General features: G+C 33.1%; 1 protein-coding gene across 1 annotated transcript in view; it reads left to right on the top strand.

Moving 5' to 3' along the window:
• LOC132695763 (uncharacterized) overlaps positions 1-19647 on the top strand; it is a 124569-nt gene that overhangs the window by 91583 nt on the left and 13339 nt on the right. Inside the window, exon 4 of the mRNA XM_060660220.1 lies at positions 4636-4785. Coding sequence (XP_060516203.1) covers positions 4636-4785 — 150 coding nt within the window. The remainder of the gene's footprint in view (positions 1-4635; positions 4786-19647) is intronic.

The raw sequence follows: 19647 nt of genomic DNA, 5'->3' as shown, positions 1-19647 counted from the left end.
CGAGTTTGGTAAAAACGCGGTATTACGTTTCCCCTATGGTTTTTTTTTGTAGAATTAATAAACAAATAAATCGCTTTGTACATAACTACGGATTCTCAACGACGCCGTTAAATATAAATGTTGTGTTGGTATGGTAAACATTCGACCATCTATATCATCGATATCCACGTATTTATTTTAGGGAAACGAGGTTTTTAATAATAATCGTCCAACGCAAAAATACTAATTGCCACATATCAGAAAAAAAACGAAACTTTATTAATGTCCAAAACGATAAGTTTTTCATTTCATTCTTTTGACAATTCCTCGCAATACGGTATTAAATAAAAACCGAAAATCGAATTAATGTGAAAATCGCTCGACCGAAAGAAACGAAAGCCGTTACAAGCGAAGTAATACTTTGAAAACGACTTTCTTATTTTGGTACTTGAAAACTTAAAGTCCACATGCTCTAATTAAATCCGATCAAATTTAATTGTATTGGCTTTTGATATAAAGTACCTACATATGTCGTCGATGAATAAAACCCTTCAGTATCCTAGATATCTATTACATGATTCTTTCAATTATTATAGTGCTTGGGAACCAAATTCTTCGGCTTTCAGTGCAAAAAGAAAGCAACGAGTTTTAGGAAATAGTACAATAAAAACTTTGGGCGAGTAAAATATTTATACACATGCGGGTGTAATTATTTGCATCACAAAGGATGCAAGTTGTCATCACAAGTACCAAGCTTCTAGCACTTTACACTAAATCTTTATCAAAGTTGAGTAAAATGCACCGCTGCTAAGTTTAATAAATTCCGACAGCTACCGACAGGGTAACGTTTGTTTCAAAGCTGAATTACACGAATTAAAGTTTCAGTTGTTGGAAGTGCAATATCTAAAATGCTTTCTCCCCACCTAAACGTATGTTCTGTCTATACTTAATTCTCCCCAACTTGTTCTATTAACTGGAATGATTCGCGGTTTTAAACGCCATTTAATTTTCTAGTATGATTTATTGGTCGAGAAGGCTGGATTGGCTCGAGTTTGATTATTAATGATCGGCAGACAAAATTAAATTCTCTCCGATTCAGCTGTCTGGTTGGTTCTTTAAACGAACGCCAATGGAAATGTATTATTATGGGCCATACAAAGTAAACTATTGTCGACGGTATTAATATTTAATACGTAATCTCGGTTCCGCAGGAAATATTTTATTGTAAAAAAGCTTTAGTCGCAATGGCCAATTTGTACGGGTTCATACAAAATGTTTCGTAATTATCAGCTATTCCCAAAGTATCCGCAAGTGGATGGAGTTCCCAGCAACGGAAAATTCCAATAAGTTTATATTAATGCCGAACTTCCGAAGAACCCGAAAGGTATTTCAAAAAAACGCCCCATGCCAGAAAATTCTTTTGATAAAGACCGGAGATATTAACTTATTTTTAGCAGCTTCCCTGGCAGGGGATTTTTCACAATAACTGTAATTAAAAGTTAAATATTAAAATATTGCAAATATCAATTAGAACATAAACAATTATATCTTCAAACACAATCGTCCAAACCAAACATGATTTTGCATCCCCATTAATGGTCAACAAAATTGAAAGTAATATTTTTTTTAAACTTACATACTATCCTCAAAATAAATATAAAACTAGTCAATAAATTACAGTGGAGTTCGGATAGAGTAAACCCGTTTACTCTGAACACTCGGTTATAATGAACACTTTTTGAAATGCACTCAAAAAGTCTCATAAGATAAATGTAAATTTTTACTCTTTATAGTGAACCCGGATATAGTTAACTTTCGAATACAGTGAACTAAATTTTGTCAAGATTAAGATACATTTTCCGTTTTTGACGAACTTTTTCGGGGGTTCCCCCGGTAATTCCCGGGAGAATAAAATGAAATTTTTCGGGGGTTCAGCCGATAATTTCCCGGAGAAAGGTTAAAAATACATAGCACCTTTGTTTTGTTATTGTTTTCATCTCAGTTGTGGAATGAAGAAGCAAAAACGAAAATCAACGAAAAAAAGAAGATGTTATACAAAAAATTTAAAGTGGTATGAAACCAAGTTATATTTACATACATTACCTGAAAAAAAAAAGATAGGATTCTCTCAACTGAGAAAATCAGCTCATTAAGGCGTCACTAAAGGGACTCTTACAGTGGTTTGCCCAAAGAAGAAAAGAAAATACTCCCATAAGTGGTCCAGTTCTTTAGCAAAAAGCAAGTAAAAGGGGAAGTAGAATAGAAAGAGAAAGAGATTTTGTGTGTTCCAGAAGTTGAATTCAACGTTTTAAGAAGAGAAATTGGCCTGATCTTTGCAAAAAATATGACAATGACAATATTTTCAACGCCGATGAGACCTGCCTTTTCTACAAGCTAACCGTTGATAAAACATTGAAAGTCCAAGGAGATAAGTGTGCAGGTGGAAAATTATCCAAGGTTTGAATAACAGTTCTGGTTAATGCAAATATATCTGAGACAGAAAAGAGAAAGCTGTTATGGGCAAATCAGTAAACCCAAAATGAAGACCCTACCAGTCAAGTACAGGTACAGTAAAGCGTGAATGACATATTATTTACCAAAGAGCTGCTCGAATGGCATACATAGTTGAAGAAGAAGAACAGAAAAAATATTCTTCTAATAGATAATTGTCCAGCACATCCCAATGTTCCGTTCAACCAAATCAAACTGGTTTTTATGCCACCCAATACCAGTTCAATACTGCAGCCCATGGATCGAGGCATAATCTATTTCCTGTAGTATCACTGTAGGAAGATTTTGCTGATAGAGCTTGTAGAAGCAATTGATGATGGACAAGAGTTTTCGGTGAGCTTATTGGATGCTGTAAATTTTATTCACCGTGCTTGGCAGGAAGTTCAAAACTGTTATAAACATGCAGGATTCTTTGAAGCAGATGATTTTGCCTCTAATAATGAATTGCCTGTAACGGAATGGCTAAAAAAACATTCAGAAGATCCCGAAAATACCGAGGAAAATACCGACACCCAGAAAGCTCTTGAAGCAGAGATTAGGAATAGGATTGAACATTTCGACTTCGAAAGTTACGTTTCAATAGACGATCAAGTTATTCCAACCGAATATTTGACAGAAGACGAAATTGTCCAGTTAGCGTCAACACGTATCTATAACATGAAATGAAACATTCTTTTCAGAAATAAATGCAGAATTGAGTGAAGATGAGCTGAACGAGGAGGCTATTGGGGAAGTGGCCATAATCAATGTTCTTTCAGTAAAATACATGACGGAATAAATAATAGAGATTCGCACGTTTTTGGAGTCACGCGACGTTCCTGAGAAAGTTTGGAATTATTTTTGTAGCCTTAAAAGCTATATAAGTAATGTTAACTTTTCTAGCAGACACGTAAAAACCAAAATATACGACTTGTTTATCCAGGAGTAGGCGGATACATGTATTTATATATATATATATATATATATATATATATATATATATATATATATATATATATATATATATATATATATATATATATATATATATATATATATATATATATATATATATATATATATATATATATATATATACATATATATATATATATATATATATATATATATATATATATATATATATATATATATATATATATATATATATATATATATATATATATATATATATATTGTTTTCTTGTTCTGGTTCACTTGTTACTTGTTTTGTACTTTACGTAATACATATACATATCTAAAAAAATGCTAGTATATCGTGGTGAGTACAAAAGTTCATTTATTGCTTTTAGTAAACCTCGGATACAGCGGAATTATTTTTGTAACCTTAAAAGCTATATAAGTAATATTAACTAGCAGACTCGTACAAACCAAAATATACGACTTGTTTATCCAGTAGTAGGTGGATACATGTATTTTTTTTTAGTTTATTTTTTAGATATTGTTTACTTGTTCTTGTTCACTTGTTACTTGTTTTGTACATACATATGTAAAAAAATGCTAGCATATCATGGTGTGTACAACAGTTCATTTATTGCTTTCTGTAAACCTCGGATACAGCGGAATTATTTTTGTAACCTTAAAAGCTATATAAGCAACATTAACTTTTCTAGCAGACTCGTACAAACCAAAATATACAACTTGTTTATCCAAGAGTGGGGGATACATGTATTTTTTTTTGTTTGTTTTTTTAGATATTGTTTACTTGTTCTTGTTCACTTGTTACTTGTACATTACGTAATACATATACATATCTAAAAAATGCTAATATATCGTGGTGTATACAAAAGTTTATTTATTACTTTTAGTAAACCTAGGATACAGCGAACCAATTTTGATGCAACTTTCGAGTTCACTATATCCGGACTACACTGTATTATTACTTCTTTAAAAATTTTCCACGTATTTTGAGTACGTGTAGCTTTGAAACAAATCAGTTGCTAAACATTGAACCCGTAGACAAATATAGAAATATGGATCTAATGTCCTTGGGTTTGACCGAACTACTGAATAAGATTTAAAATGTAAAGGCAAAGAATTAAACGATTTTCAGAATTGTCGAGTTTAGAAAGGAACGTCTGGATTTTTAATAAAATATCGATTTTTCCTTTTGAATACAGTTCCTAATGGATGCAAATTTTTCAGATGAGTTTCGTAGCAAAGTGGCCTGCGAAAACGAACGAATCCATCTCAAGTGCAATCCAAATTCGAGGGTGGCAGTCTACAGCGCAAGTTATGGCAGGACACAATACGAAAGCATCCAGTGCCCTCAACCTCAAGGCGTTCCCGAAGAAAGTAAGTGAATTACATTTCTATTATTATTCAAATTGGCTGTTTGTTATGTCAATTAGCCGTTGAGATTAGTTTTGAATTGAAAGTCGGTCGAAAATAAACAACCAGGAGAAAATTGAGGAAGCAATTTCTCTTCTTTTATTTGTTTTGTTTGGAAATAATCTATAATAACGTATTTGAGCAGATTTTACCAATCGATCAGGTCTCATACTTGTTATCAGCGAATAATTTGATTTTTGGTGACTCCGTCTTGTATTAGTTTCGAGAAAAACAACCCATTGTTTGGTACCTAAGAGGTGACAAATGATTGAACTCGGACCCGGAGATTCATATGTTGAAAACATTGTAAATGTAAATTAGCATGTTCCAACAAAAAAATCAACATACCAAAGTCTGGTTAACAAAGCGAAATGGAGCGATTCAAATAACAATATGGTTCAGAGCAGTCTCGAAATTGCAATAAAAAGAGACATTCGAGCAAAATCCGCATGCCCGCATTGCAAACTCGTATTCAATATTATTAAATTTCGCAATATTATTTTTCCTGTTTAAACCTTGCACCTCTCAACATCTAGAATTCAGTTGCGAAAACGGGCAATATTGTATTTGCAAATTCAAATGATTTATCGTTTTTAAACGACCCAATTTAAATCGAACTCCAAACAGAAACCGCGCGTAACAGATTGACGTACGGCGTGGGCAAAATTAGGGTTTGTCCAAAAATCTGTAATTACGGAGGCCTGAAAATGTTCAACTTCGGTTACGCCGCTATACCTTTTACGAGTTTCGAGATAATTCCAAAAAAAGCCTATTTTCATTTTCAATATTATAGTTTTTGGTTCAGTAGCGTACCGTAACAGGATAGTCAAAAGGAAATTTCGGTTAATTTTCCTTGAGTTTCGTAAATTAACATCCGCTCGGCTGACTTTCACTTAGCTAATCTTCGCAGTTGACGCTTATAATATGGAAACCTGTTCTTACATTTTGGAGCCTGTAAAAACTGCACGGTACGCCGCTGCCCTTGATAAATTTTCATATTAATTTGCATCAGGTTGAGGCAATTGCCGTTTTCGGACTAAACACTTCAGCTTCACTGACCAACGTAACACTAGAGTAGTTAGTATGCAAGACAGGCGCTCCCAAAACCTAAATTTCTGCCCGAATTTTCTTTTCATATAGAATGAATGAAAATTGGCACGTGTTATTTTTAATCGCAAAAACGGACGACTGTTTTTTGTAACAATATCGTTTTGATTTATATTCTTTTTTTTAACTCAATTTACATGTTTTATATCCCCTCGAATCTGCACAAACGGAATTTCCCCGGATTTCCTCGTTAAAGTAAAAATTATATAAAAGCGTGTTATTTTTTTTTTTTTACTTCTTAACGAGAGACATTGTGTCAAACTTAAACGAAAATTTTCGACGTTGCGACGTCATTTGTGCAATAGAGCGGATATTCTCCCGAAAACGCATTTGCCCCAGCTTGTCTAAACTCTTTCTTTAACTATAATAAAGGAAACCATTCTGTTGCTCAGTTTTGTTTCAGTTTTTTTTTCATCCCGCCCAGATAAAGAGAAAGAAATGCCAAGAAGTTCGCGAGTCGAAATTTTTAAGATGCATAAAATACTTTAAATTGTCCTTGTTTAAATTTGGTGCAACAGCGGACGATGAAATCTGCAAAACTATAATAGCGAGTTCTTTTGTTATCGAACCCGTCTTAAAGTGCGTTTACATTGTCTACATTCGAGTAGATTAACTTAAAAAATACTACTTTACAACTAATAATAATAATATAATGGTAATAGTTTATTTACAAATTTGTAAATAGTTATAACAGTAACAGTTTAATAGTATATTACAGTCGAACCAAGTTTAAATAAATAGAGACGCATAAATAGTAAATAAACAAACAAAAAGCTCACGAAATATTAGCAAATGATTATTTAATTGTGAGATGAAAACAACATACATAAATCAAATATAAAATACATACAAAAGTGTGTGGTTTGGAACATTACAGATTGAGACCACACACACCTAAACCAGAACAAACTGTATGGATATTCACTAAAAACTAACCAAAACTAAAAACGTAATGAATTTAACACAAATTAATTTAGAACAAAAAATGTTCAGATTTTCACAGTTTTTAATGCTTTATTGCAGCTGTTGCGGCAACACCGTGGCTTAGGTAGTCATTGATTTGTAATTACAGGTATAGTGTTATAAATTGAAATTTAACAACGGAGACGCATTTAAATCAAATTGGTATTAAGTAATAAATTCGAATATCTCATTTGAGTTATTATGTAATATTGTGCGCGTGTGTGAGAGCTTATGGAAAATGGAAAAATCTAACTTGTTTTGTGGTTTAGTTATAGTTAAGTCCAAAAGTTTAGAGAGTTATCTTGTTCCGTCTCTGTGGCAAATTTTATGCGGTTATGTATCGAGTTAATATGATTCAAAAAGGAATGCAGTTGTCTTTCGGTTCCAGTGAAACAAGCACAAACATCATCTACGTATCTATACCCCCAGAGAAATCCTTTACTCAGAGGATGTTTATATATGATATTTTCTAAATTGTCTAGCTAGGAAATAAGTTTTTGATAGCATATCTAGGTTTCAAGGCAGTATTATATTCTAAAATTTTAATTAATCTTGTTGAAAATTTAACTGATGGTGCTGTTACAAAAGAAACTACAGACCTTATTGGCACATGCTGTGTGTGTAATTTAATTAAAGAATACAATTTTGGAGGTTGAGGGTTCATGATTATTAGTTGGAATTTATCCTTGTCATTAAAAAGTGTTGAGTCGGTAATTACGGTTTTGATTTGTTTTTGACATAATTCGGTAGGATCATATTGTATACTTTGGTATATATCTGGATTAAGAAACTGTTTGGTTTTGGTAAATATTCTAGAGAATCGATAGCAATGACTGTTTTTCCTTTATCTGATCTTGCAAATACTACATTATTTTGAGAAGCCTTATTTTTAATTGATTTTACCATAGACATATGTGAAAGATCATTAAATTTGCTGCTAGTATTAAGTTGAGATTTTATTAAATTAGCTAATACGTGTTTGTTTACGATATGGTCGTTGTGACCGTTAATAGCAAGTTCGCAATCAACCCCTAAACAATTTAACTCCATATTGGTGTTTGAGTAATTTAAATTAAAGTTGAAACCCTTTTTTAGCAATTCGGACTCTTTCTCAGAGAATGTAGTGTCCTATTGTAAAATTCATGATTCGAGAAGTTTGAAATGAATGACCGTTTTTTAGTGATTTTTATTAAATTGTCTAACTTGGATTTTTTTCTTAGATACTCTTTGTGTATAATGTTTGATATATCAGTTCGGATTCTATTGTCTAATAAGTCAAATTCTATGCGATTAAGTCTATGAGATAATTCACAATGTATTACCTTCAAATAAATCCAATGTGTATCTCTTTTCTTGTATTAATGTCTTCGTTCTTCTTTTAACCATTTTGTCTGACCTTATTTTTTAAGTCTACTCGTTGGTGAATATATCTCGGCAGCTGAATAACTCATTCTTTGTGATTTAAAATTATAGATCCTACAACGAAAGATTTAGAATTTTGAATCATTTCAAGTAACACGGCAGTAATTTTTGTTAGTAAATAAGAAAAGCATATCTGACCTGTAGTTTCTTCTCTCTTTACTACTAACAGTTTTTGCGTTGGAGATCGGGTCGAATAATCGTGATCGCAAGCTGTTCTGACGTGTGTATAAATAATTCGCAATTTTCACTTTTTGTTCTATAGGATAAATCAACGGATTATTATATATATTTCACTTTAAGAATCCACTTTTGGGACATTCCAGTAGTTCTTATTTGGCAAACCACCACACTCCAAAAGACCGTATCTGAGATGTGATTGAACCGATGCACTATGCAAGGTGTTCACTATCACAAAATTCAATTTTCATTCCATTTACCAGTGTTGTATTTCCAAGTCATGTGCCTGTCCTTTAGATACCCAAGCATTTACCATAATCTCGTGAAACTATATTGATAAACTCATTCAGTCCATTTTCGATTTGAAGTTTTTTAAAATTTACCAAGGTACGCGAATCACTGGAGAATGGGAGGAAGACAGTTTTTGAAAAGTTTAGCTAAATATATATATATATATATATATATATATATATATATATATATATATATATATATATATATATATATATATATATATATATATATATATATATATATATATATATATATATATATATATATATATATATATATATATATATATATATATATATATATATATATATATTCTCACGTATTGATTCACGGATGGATGGATGGATATATATATATATATATATATGATGACACTATATTCCGGGATATCATCCGTTCGCTTGTTGAACTCCGACTGGAATCCTGCAGACGTTTCGCCAAAATCTCACTTGGCATCTTCAATGCTTCAATGCTTCAATGCTCGCGCTCCGCGCAGTGTTTCTTTTTAAAAAATGTTAGGATTATCCCTTTATTTATACAGATATAAATATAAAATAAAATAAATATAAAAAAATAAAATATCGCTATTACTAGTTACACCAAAGCTATTTGAGAAAATACCATTAACGAGACTACATCCTATACTTGAGGAAAGAAACCTAATTCCATCTCATCAGTTGCTGTTTAGAGAAGACCAGTCGACGATAAACCAGGAAAAATCATTAGAAGGACAGAAAGCCTGTTCGTCTGGCTTTTTTGCTGTGGCTCAGATTTTTGATAAAGTGTGACATGAACGACTCAGATACAAACTGAGCAAACTCTTGCCAAAACAATATAACTATCAGACTAAGCCTTTAGATCAAGCAGCTTAATGATATATACAAGAAATGAACGCGGGCGTCCCACAAGGTAATGTGCTTGGACCAATTCTATGCTACATTACAATCGCCAAGAAGCAGCAAATAACCTGCAGATATCATTTAATAAAATTAATAACTGGACCTAAAAATAGAGAATCACCTTCAACAAAAATAAATCGATACATGTTAATTTCACAAACATATGTACCAATCAGAATAGACGACGAACACATACCACATGCCAATACAGCAAAATATCTGGGACTAACCTTAGATGTGAAGCATCGCTGGAAAGCTCATATAAAAAAGAACTCGAAATAGAGAAAAATGTACTGGCTACTGGGGAGAAAATCCATTCGGTCAACACACAATAATTATACATAAAGAGATCTTGAAACCAACATAGACTAAAAAATGCTAAGGACCACTCTGGTACTTCCAAATAGTGACCTACACCGGGACGCGGACCTGGAGAGAGACAATGTTAGACGAGCGATCACTAAAGTTTGCCAGGAGTCATGAACATTCAGCTGCATCAACAACACTAATCAGACAAGAAGGCTCAAAAGAACCAAACCTTATGAGTTAGTTACATCTAATGAAGCAGAGCAAAGTGGAAAATTATGCAAAGTTAGTGTTAGTGTTTATTTGTAGCACAAACTTGCTCAGCTTAAGATATAAGTCGTAAATTAAACCAGCAAAACGAGTACAACTTTTTTTATAAATCGAATAGAAAGTCCAAGTAAAAATCCAGACGACGTAAACACACTTTTAAAGACGTTTTTCAGTCTTGATAAAGTGTTTTGACTACCATTCTTTTTGGATCTCGTTTATAGAGAGCTTATAGCCGCCCCTAAGAGAAATAATTTATGCTTTAGGATCACTGACATTCTAACATCAATTCAATATCTGGCTCATTAAGTTTAGAGAAAGGTTTAATTTGAAATGGGTTTAGTATACAATATTTGATAAGTGAAACGGTGTGAGGAGATTCGTTACCCTAGGTGCGTCTCGACGATTTATGGCTTCCCAAATAGTTTTGGACCCCCAGCTTAAATTTGGTTTTTCCTAGTTCAGCATAATTGACTGGTAGTATCCCACCTTGACGAAAACAAATGAATGCGATGTAGCCACAACTACGAAAACATAAAAAGAATTTTACAAACAGGAAAAAATGGAGAAAGTCACAGAATCCTTATTGGCCCGTTTGGCTTAAAACCGAAACAAACCTTTTTTGCTTTAATAAATTTTAGGAAATGATTGTCAAGCAGCGACAGGCCATCATTGAAGGAGCAGGCCTTTTCCCTTTTTTTTGTTTTCCCTTTCAAATAAAGGACAATATAATACGGGCTCGGCATTGGTGTAGCTTTTAGATGGTAGCTTTGCATTTCGATTATAAATCTGAAACGCCGGTGTAATTCTTTCATTGAAACAAAACCTTTTGTAAACAAACAAGGCGAACAAATAATATTCTACTAATAAATAATTTTCCCTTGTCATGTCCTATTGTCTTAGACCTCATAGAAGGCCGTAGTCGGTTGGCTTCTACACAGGAAACAAAGGTATCTTAGAAGTTAACTTAATCACTCTTGATACATAGAGGATATCATGTTTTGTTCCATATTGCGTTTATACGTAGGTATCCCATGAACGCTTCGGGGACCCTAATTTGTAAAATAATGTATATACTACTGGCTGTACGTACTTTAGCTTACTTAGCAAACAACCCCGTTTGCCTTTTAATTAGAAGTGAGTCGGAAACTCCCGAAAATTATGTTTATGTAGATATACGACCAAATTCGGAAACCCACATATTCGTTTAAAGAGGTATAAATTTTTATTTCTATCATTAAAAATTCCGACTGAAAATGAAAATCAATTTTCGCGCTTTACAAGGCGAACATTTTTGTACACGTTTGTTAGTGACATTTTAATTTAGAAATCGGGTAGTTAAAATATTTAATTAATCGAATGTATTAGACATAATATCCGTATAAACGCTTCCGGATTAGTCCAGCGGACACATAATCCTTTTACATTAAGGCTAACGTCCAAATAATTACATGGAGCTCGAACTGAGTGGGACAAAGCCAGGAATTTAGGAAGAAAACGTCCAAATATCTACAAATTTGAACGCTGTCTGGTTCAGTTTTTTTTTAATTGTGGTTTAAACGGTGAATGAATACTATTTATCAATCTTCTGGATTTCACCTGCGTCGCTGACGTTTCGCCAATCATCATGTTGCTTTCTTCAGAGCTAACCTGAACCCGCTTTGCATTTTACTCTGTACCTGCTTGTATATTGTTGGAGGGGGACTGAGTTAAAGGTTATGTAGGGGTTTGTATGTATGATCGGATTTTTTTTTGCAGAAGAATTGATTACATAGTTTCGTTGAATAAAATTTGATGTCTGGCTTGATGAATGTGTTCGGCAACTTAGGATGAGTTTATTTGTCTTAGCTTAGTTCTTCTAGCCTAGCCTAGTCGATAATTTTGTATTTTAAGTATTCTCTACCTCATATGGTGTCTCAAACGAAATTTTGTGTTTGTGATAGATCGATGTTGAGAGATTTTTGGACAAGTGCTAAATCTGATTTTAACCTTATATTTCATTAGAACTTTTGATATGTTATCAGTAACGTTTTGAATGTACTGAAGCACAGCAACGACAAATTTGCTTTCGGACTCATTTTCTGTGGGAGGTTGTGGTGAAGTGTACTTCATGATGACGCTTAATATATGTATTATTATCTATTGTTCAGTGATTCGGGTTGAGATGGTAAACAAGAAAATTGATTACTCACTTTAGTACAACAAACTAAACCATTTAATTATTCCATTATAACCTAAATACAAAACCAAAACATAAATATCATAAATAGCGTTACCAAAGTTTTAGTTTAAGATGGAAAGTGTATAGGGCTCTCTGCTTAAAAGTTTCCACAAATATATTTGCCATGTGTAATACTGATTTTTATTCAGAAATTTGACCTTTAGAAGAAAAATATGTTCCAGACAAGCATTTTTCAATTAAGCTGAGAAGGTTTGATTCCAAATTCCAGATTTTAATACATCTGAAATAATGTTGAGACAATCGGAATAGAAACTTTAGGTCAAAACTAACCAGAATTTAGTTTGGATCCAATGTAATCATTTTTAATGGTTCAGTGAAGTAATGGAAAATGGAAATGGTTTTCCCTGCAAAGTGTATTAATATATAAGCTAAATATTTTGCTAGAGAATAGGTTGGAGAATCAATGATGCGCAACAGTCTATAAGCAGGTACAGAGTAAAATGCAAACCAGTTTCAGTTAAGCTCTGAAGATAGCAACAGGTTGATTGGCGAAACATCAGTGAGGTTGATGTGATCAACAACCGATGCAGAAATCCAAAAGATTTGTAAATAGTATTACAGTAGCAGGATGGAGAATGGTGAATAATTTGGAAGGAAATTTAACTAGGTGCTAACGGCTCCAAAATTTTAAATCAACCGTAAGTGGACGAGATACGCAAGAGCAAAAGAAAATCAGATAATATGCCCACAATGACAGTCGAAACATTATGAAAAATCGCCAGGTTGCAAAATATTGAATGAAACCTACGAAATTCGAAAGGATTTCAAAATCGTTTTCCACAAATCAAAACTCTATCTCCAGATCTTTGTGAAAAATCGGCTATAAATCCAACTACTCGTTCAATAACGAAAACTCCGTAAGTTGACAGAAATCAGGACAGATATGAACCGACAAAAACAAAAGAATTTTAGTAAACCCGATTGCAATTTATTTCTCTGAAAGGTGAACCCTGGATAACTTGTACTTCTAATCAGGGTGGAAGACAGAGAAACCAATAAATAACAGGCGATTTGAAATAAATTCCGTTAAGTCTAAACAAGAGTTGCGAATTTCAGAAACTGTTTAGATTCTTTTTTAGTATATTAAACCTAAAAATACAGTCTGATTTCGCTATACAGTAGACGTAATTGATTCTCCAAGGGCGCTGAATTTAAATTCTAATCTTTAGACCGTTTCGACAGTTTTAAACAGCGAATTGATGGGCCTGTGGCGAAATTAATAATCTAATAATTAATCAAATTCACGCTCTGGAATACTCAAATGCGAATTGTTGAATTGATTAATGGACCGACTCGAAGATATTGGTTTAGTTTAATTTTAAACCATTTACACGTTCTAATAAAACATTTGCCCGAACTATAGAATTTCGTTTATTTACTTAACTAGCCGGATGGTTAAATTTTTTTATTGTGATCAAACTTTTCAGGCTACGCAAAGTTAAGATAACGTTTAACTAATAATCTAATGAAAAATTCATAACCCTCCTATGAATTATTTAAAACGCGTTTGATTGAATTTTTGTTTTATTTTACTAGAAATCCTGCGAGAATTTCGTCGTCGCGACTCCTCTTTCAAAATTATGCAAAAAAAAAACTTATCCTAAAAAAGATTTAACAAATAGACGCCTACTTAAGCAATGGTGAAATTGAAATGAATATTAAAAAGACTAACAGGACGAGAAACGAATTTTTGTTTTTTAAAACTATCGACTTCAATTATTGCAAAACTCATGCGGGGGTCTTAGAAGCCATCTTAATTAGAGCCAAGCCGTTTATCGTGGAGGTGTTAAGGAACCCTTATTGTAGGGCACACGTAATACGCAATCAAAATGTAGAACTTTGCCTATTGTGGCATCAAGGGAATTTATTATTTAATTTTAGGCGCTGCTTTTTAGCCACGTTAATAATGGCGGTCCTGGCTACGCTAATAAATGATCTCTGACGCGGCAAAAAACCACGAAACGCGTAATTTACATGGATTGACCGATAAACCGGGAAAACGTTCGGAATTATGCAAAACAAAATTTTTGTGTAATCAACTGTTCCAGACCTGTTTAAATTGAGATCAAAAGGGCAAACGAAACAAATTTTAACCGCCATTTTCGGCGACCACTACATTCTTTGTTCGCCTCGGAAATCTCCGACTACAAAAATAACACCATTTATTATAATAAGCGCGGGTGGAACTTATAAAACATTGGAAATTTAAGTTTATAATTGTCGATGCGCTGAAAATCCCGTATATTCAATTTTCCGAAATAAAGTTGCAAGAAGATAAACGTGGAGGCTAAAAAATGTTCGACTTCTATAAATCTTATCAGATCTTATAATTAATCACCTGACGGATCATAAAAACAGGATGTTTTTCTTAAAATAAAAATTATTCTTACAATCTAGAATCATTTCTAAAGAAAGTTAATTTCTTGATTATTTTCAATCCGATGTAGGATGTACGATTAAAACCTCTTCTCTGCATGGTCATGCCAATATCTTTAATATGACAGCATACCAAGAAATTGGTTTTTATTTTTAAGTGAAAACCGTGCGATGGACTAAAAAAATTAAGAGATCAAATCTGCTCATAAATGAATGCAAATGTCATTATTTTTTTAAGGAAATCAGTGGCGCGCCATTGACTGTCTATGAACAAATAATATTTTGGTTAATTAGGTTTGCCACTGCACTGGTGAAATACATAACTTATTTTTTTTTTAAATAAAACATCTATCTAAAACAAAATATCTAGTTCTTATTAGTTATTAAATGTGTGGTTTAAATATTTTCTTACGGCAACACTAAAGTGAGCAGGCGTGCCGTCATGCGTGAACCACATTCCGTTCCTAATTAAATATGCTACTTCTTCTAGTAATATTGTCAAATTCTCTTCTAAAAACCGGCGATAAATATGGCTACTTAAGACTTTCTGGTAGGAAAAAGGGACCAATTAAGTAATTTCTAGCAATTTCAGCGGAAACGTTTACCGAAAACTGTTCTTTATGTTTAAATTCTACAACTGCATGGGGGTTTTCATTTGCTCAAATATGACTATTGTGAAAATTTACGATTGCATTTCTGGAAATTGTTAGCTTCATTTGTAAACAGTTTTTGTGGTTAAACAAGGGATAATAAGATATTCAGATTATTTCTAATTCTTCTAGTATTAAGTTCAGAATTCTCATCAATGGAATTTAAAACTGCTTCTTCAATTTCTGGATTTCTCACAGTCCGATGGACCTCTTTTAAATAACTATTTGCCCTCAAAATACTTGTTTCGGTCAACCTTCAATGTACATTTTGGAAATGTCCGCCTTTCTGGTATGACTATTAGAAAAACGCTCCTGATATAATCAGTGGCGTGCCATTAATGTCAAATTCCGTATAGCCGCCACTGGTGTATTTTGACATTATTGACATTCATTTAGAAAACACCCTGTATGTGAATTAGATATTCATTATTTCCTGATTATTTAGCATCTTACCTAATCTATCCAAGTTTATAGAAAAAAATATGCATGCATAAATGAATTCATTTTTACTGTCGCTGCACTACAAAAATAACTGATGACTTGTTTTGTCTGAGTGATCGAAATAAAGTGTTTTGTCTTATTCTGCTCGATTACAGCAGAGCTTGCGATACTGTTGATATTGTAATTATTTACCTATTGTTCTTGGTTTTCAAGATAGGTTCATTAAATTAATTGGGTCTTACTGTGAGAGAAGATCGCAAGAGGTAGTGCAGAACAATAATAAATCTAGCACCGTCTCTGTGACACAGGGAATGCCCCAACGCTCGATCTTGGGACATCTGCTCTTTTTAACATGCATCTTTGATTTTCCTTGTTTTCAATAATTACGGTGAGGAGTCTCAACTGCTTTACTCTTTTCAAGCGAATGAAGAATGAATCAGGCCCTAATTTCTAAATATCTTCAGCTCATGACTGGATAAGTCATCTTTGAGATACATTCACCTCCTCAATCTTACTTATAAAACATTAAAGACCATTCGGCCGTCTTATTTGTCTAAACAGCCTCGATCTTTTAGGGCTGAAGAGTACTAATATTAAATTGTTAGACCACACGATAATAATAATAATAATAATTTTTTCACTATTTAACGAGAACTGCTCATATATTGAAAAACTACTGCCGTAAAAATGGCGAACTGTCCTCTGTCATTTCTTAGTTTCAAGAATCAGCCCCCTTAGCGTTAATATGGTATTAATTAGAACTTATGTATAGATAGTTTAGATAAAATGTAGGCATGTCATAATAATAGAGTAGGGTTCGTCAGAGCTAATTAGCAAAAGTGTTGATCGAAAATCTAAACAATGTCATGCCCAGCCAAAACTTTTATCAAATTGCTAATTAAGACCTTACAGCGAAGGCTTTTTTTTTATTTAAAGGCCGAATAGTGGACATAAGAAATCGGCGAAAATTTCGAAAACGAACTTGAAAATAAAATCATCCGATTCTGCAAAGCTTTGTTTCGATTGGAAAATCCCCGCTTTCACGGATTGTTTAGCACAGTTCATGTCCATTTTGGAAATCTACACGATAACATGACAGCTGCAGACAATACAAGCGGAATTTCGCGTAAACTTGCACTGTATACTCTCTACGGGATACAGAGCGACTTATTTGAAAAAAAAAAAACACACACACACAGGGGTCATGCTTTGTATGTCTGAATAGACAGCTCAATCCATTTAGTTTACTTGAGGGCAAATCGAACACGGAACAGGTGCTCATGTTGCGGTTTTTTTAATGTTAAAAATGTTAATTTTATTGACAGCAGGCAGAAAAGGAAAAAAATCACCGAGCACGTTGTAGTTAGGAAAAATTAATTCAATGGAAAGATCGAAAATGTGGGTTAACTCGCAAATGGCAAACTCTTTGTGTGAGCGTTAAAAAGTATAAAATAACATTTGTGCTTATAAATTTGGTATCTATAATAGTATTGTTGCGTTACGCCTTTTTACATGAAAACGGCATACTAGCGAAAGAAAACGGGATCCTGTGCCCTATTACCTCCAAATTTTCTCTTTATACGCCTATGCTATCAAAACTTTGTTTAACCAATCCCAACTGCATAATTTTTCTCTGGTTTATATTTCCCAACAATTGTAGTTTGTGAGATAATTTTGTTAGAAAAATGAAACTATAAAGAAAAACTCAAAAAATGCATATTATTGGTATTACTATTATTATTTTTTAACAATTGCAAATTGAAAGACACAAAATAAATTTGCGTGGTTGCGTTCCCCGTCGTCCGTCTTTTTTATGGGTTGAACTTTCATAAAAACGCAAGATTAATTGTTCATAATTCCTATTATGCTGAAAAAGGAAACATGGTTCTTTGTAGATATTATTTTAACTGCCTTTGTTCAGCGATTAAAATTTAATGAAATTTTTAAACTTAATAATTACTAATTATAAATAATTTATTAGTAATTAATGTACATCCCTCAAAAACTAGAATGGTTATCAAATATAAACGAGGGACAAAAAAATTATACAGTGAGATTGTATTAAACTATATATACATTCTGTATAATATACGAGAAAAAAATCAGTAATTATTATTATTATAGTTTTCTATGATCAGCGACCAACGGTGAGCGATGGGTTTGGACTATTTAAAATAATCTACCGTTGAGTTATTTTATATATTAATTAATCACATTAGTTATGAATCTTAAACCAGATAAATCTAGTGGCCCAGAAGGAATATACTCCGAAATTTTAAAATATGGAACTCACAACCTTTTGAGAAATCTGACAATTATGATTAATAAATGCTTGAATGGACATCTCGTTCCCAAGGAATGGAAAGTGGCTCTTATCTCCTCTATTCTCAAAAAAGGAAATAAACTATCGAGGCATTTCGGTTCCAAGCACAATGAGCAGATTGTACGGCAGAATTTTACGTGATCTCATCGCAGAAGATTATAAAGAGAAAGAGGAAGAATAACAATGTGGTTTCAGAGCAATAATATCATGTACAGATAATGTGTTTACCCTAAAATAAGTTATAGAAAAGAGAAGTGCAAGGAACTTGGAAACGCACCTAACATTTGTTGACCTACAAAAAGCATACGACACAGTCCCAGTAATAAAGCTATGGAGGGTCTTAGAGCAATCCAACATTAATCACACCTACATAGTAGCCCTTAAAGAACTATATAGGGAATCAAAATCAAGAATAAGGGTCGGCTAATGCATTACGGAGGATTTCATGGTGAATAAAGGACTAAGTCAGGGATGCTATGTCTCCCACGCCCTTTTTAAAATATGTGTGCGGGCACTAAAAAAATGGAAAATGGGAATAGAAATTGATGGTGGATGCTTATTTACTCTTCAGTTCGCAGACGGCCAAGTCATAGTAGCCAATGATAAAGATGATATGCAATATATGATTCGAAAACTAATAGAGGAGGGGCTTGATAGCCAACATAGCAAAGACAAAGTATCTATGTGTGGGAACTCAGGACGGAAATTTGGAATTAGGCAATGGCCAAGAAATCCTTCAATGTCAGGAATATGAATATCTGGGCATCGCATTCGACAACACTGGAACAGATGCAAAAGAAATATAAAAACGAATAGTCGAACCAAAAAAGTAATAGGAGCTCTGAATGGTATCCTATGGAGAAATATCCAAGAAAATATCCAAGAAATATCCAAGAAACGGAAAAGGGTTGAGGCTGTCGAGATAGATGCAATTAGAAGATCAATGCGCGATCGCGAAGAGAAAGAATAAAAAAGGATACCATAAAACAACGGATGGGATTAGAAGGCACAATAACGCAGGATATAGAGAAAAAACAACTTACTTGGTACGGACACGTGGAAAGAATGTCAAATATCCGATGGCCGAAAAGGATACTCCACTGGCAACCAACAGGTAGAAGAAAACGAGGCAGGCCAAAACTAGAGTGGCAAAAACCTATGCATAAATGCATGAGTGAAAGAAATCTGACTCCTGAAGATTGTGAAGATCGACGGGGTTGGAGTTTAGGTGTCGGACAACGTCGAAGGACGTTCTAAACCTATATATATATATATATATATATATATATATATATATATATATATATATATATATATATATATATATATATATATATATATATATATATATATATATAT

The sequence above is a fragment of the Cylas formicarius genome, unplaced genomic scaffold (genome assembly GCF_029955315.1).
Source record: "Cylas formicarius isolate icCylForm1 unplaced genomic scaffold, icCylForm1.1 PGA_scaffold_12__32_contigs__length_19106922, whole genome shotgun sequence".
NCBI lineage: Eukaryota > Metazoa > Arthropoda > Insecta > Coleoptera > Brentidae > Cylas > Cylas formicarius.
This window is presented reverse-complemented; position numbering and strand designations above follow the sequence as displayed.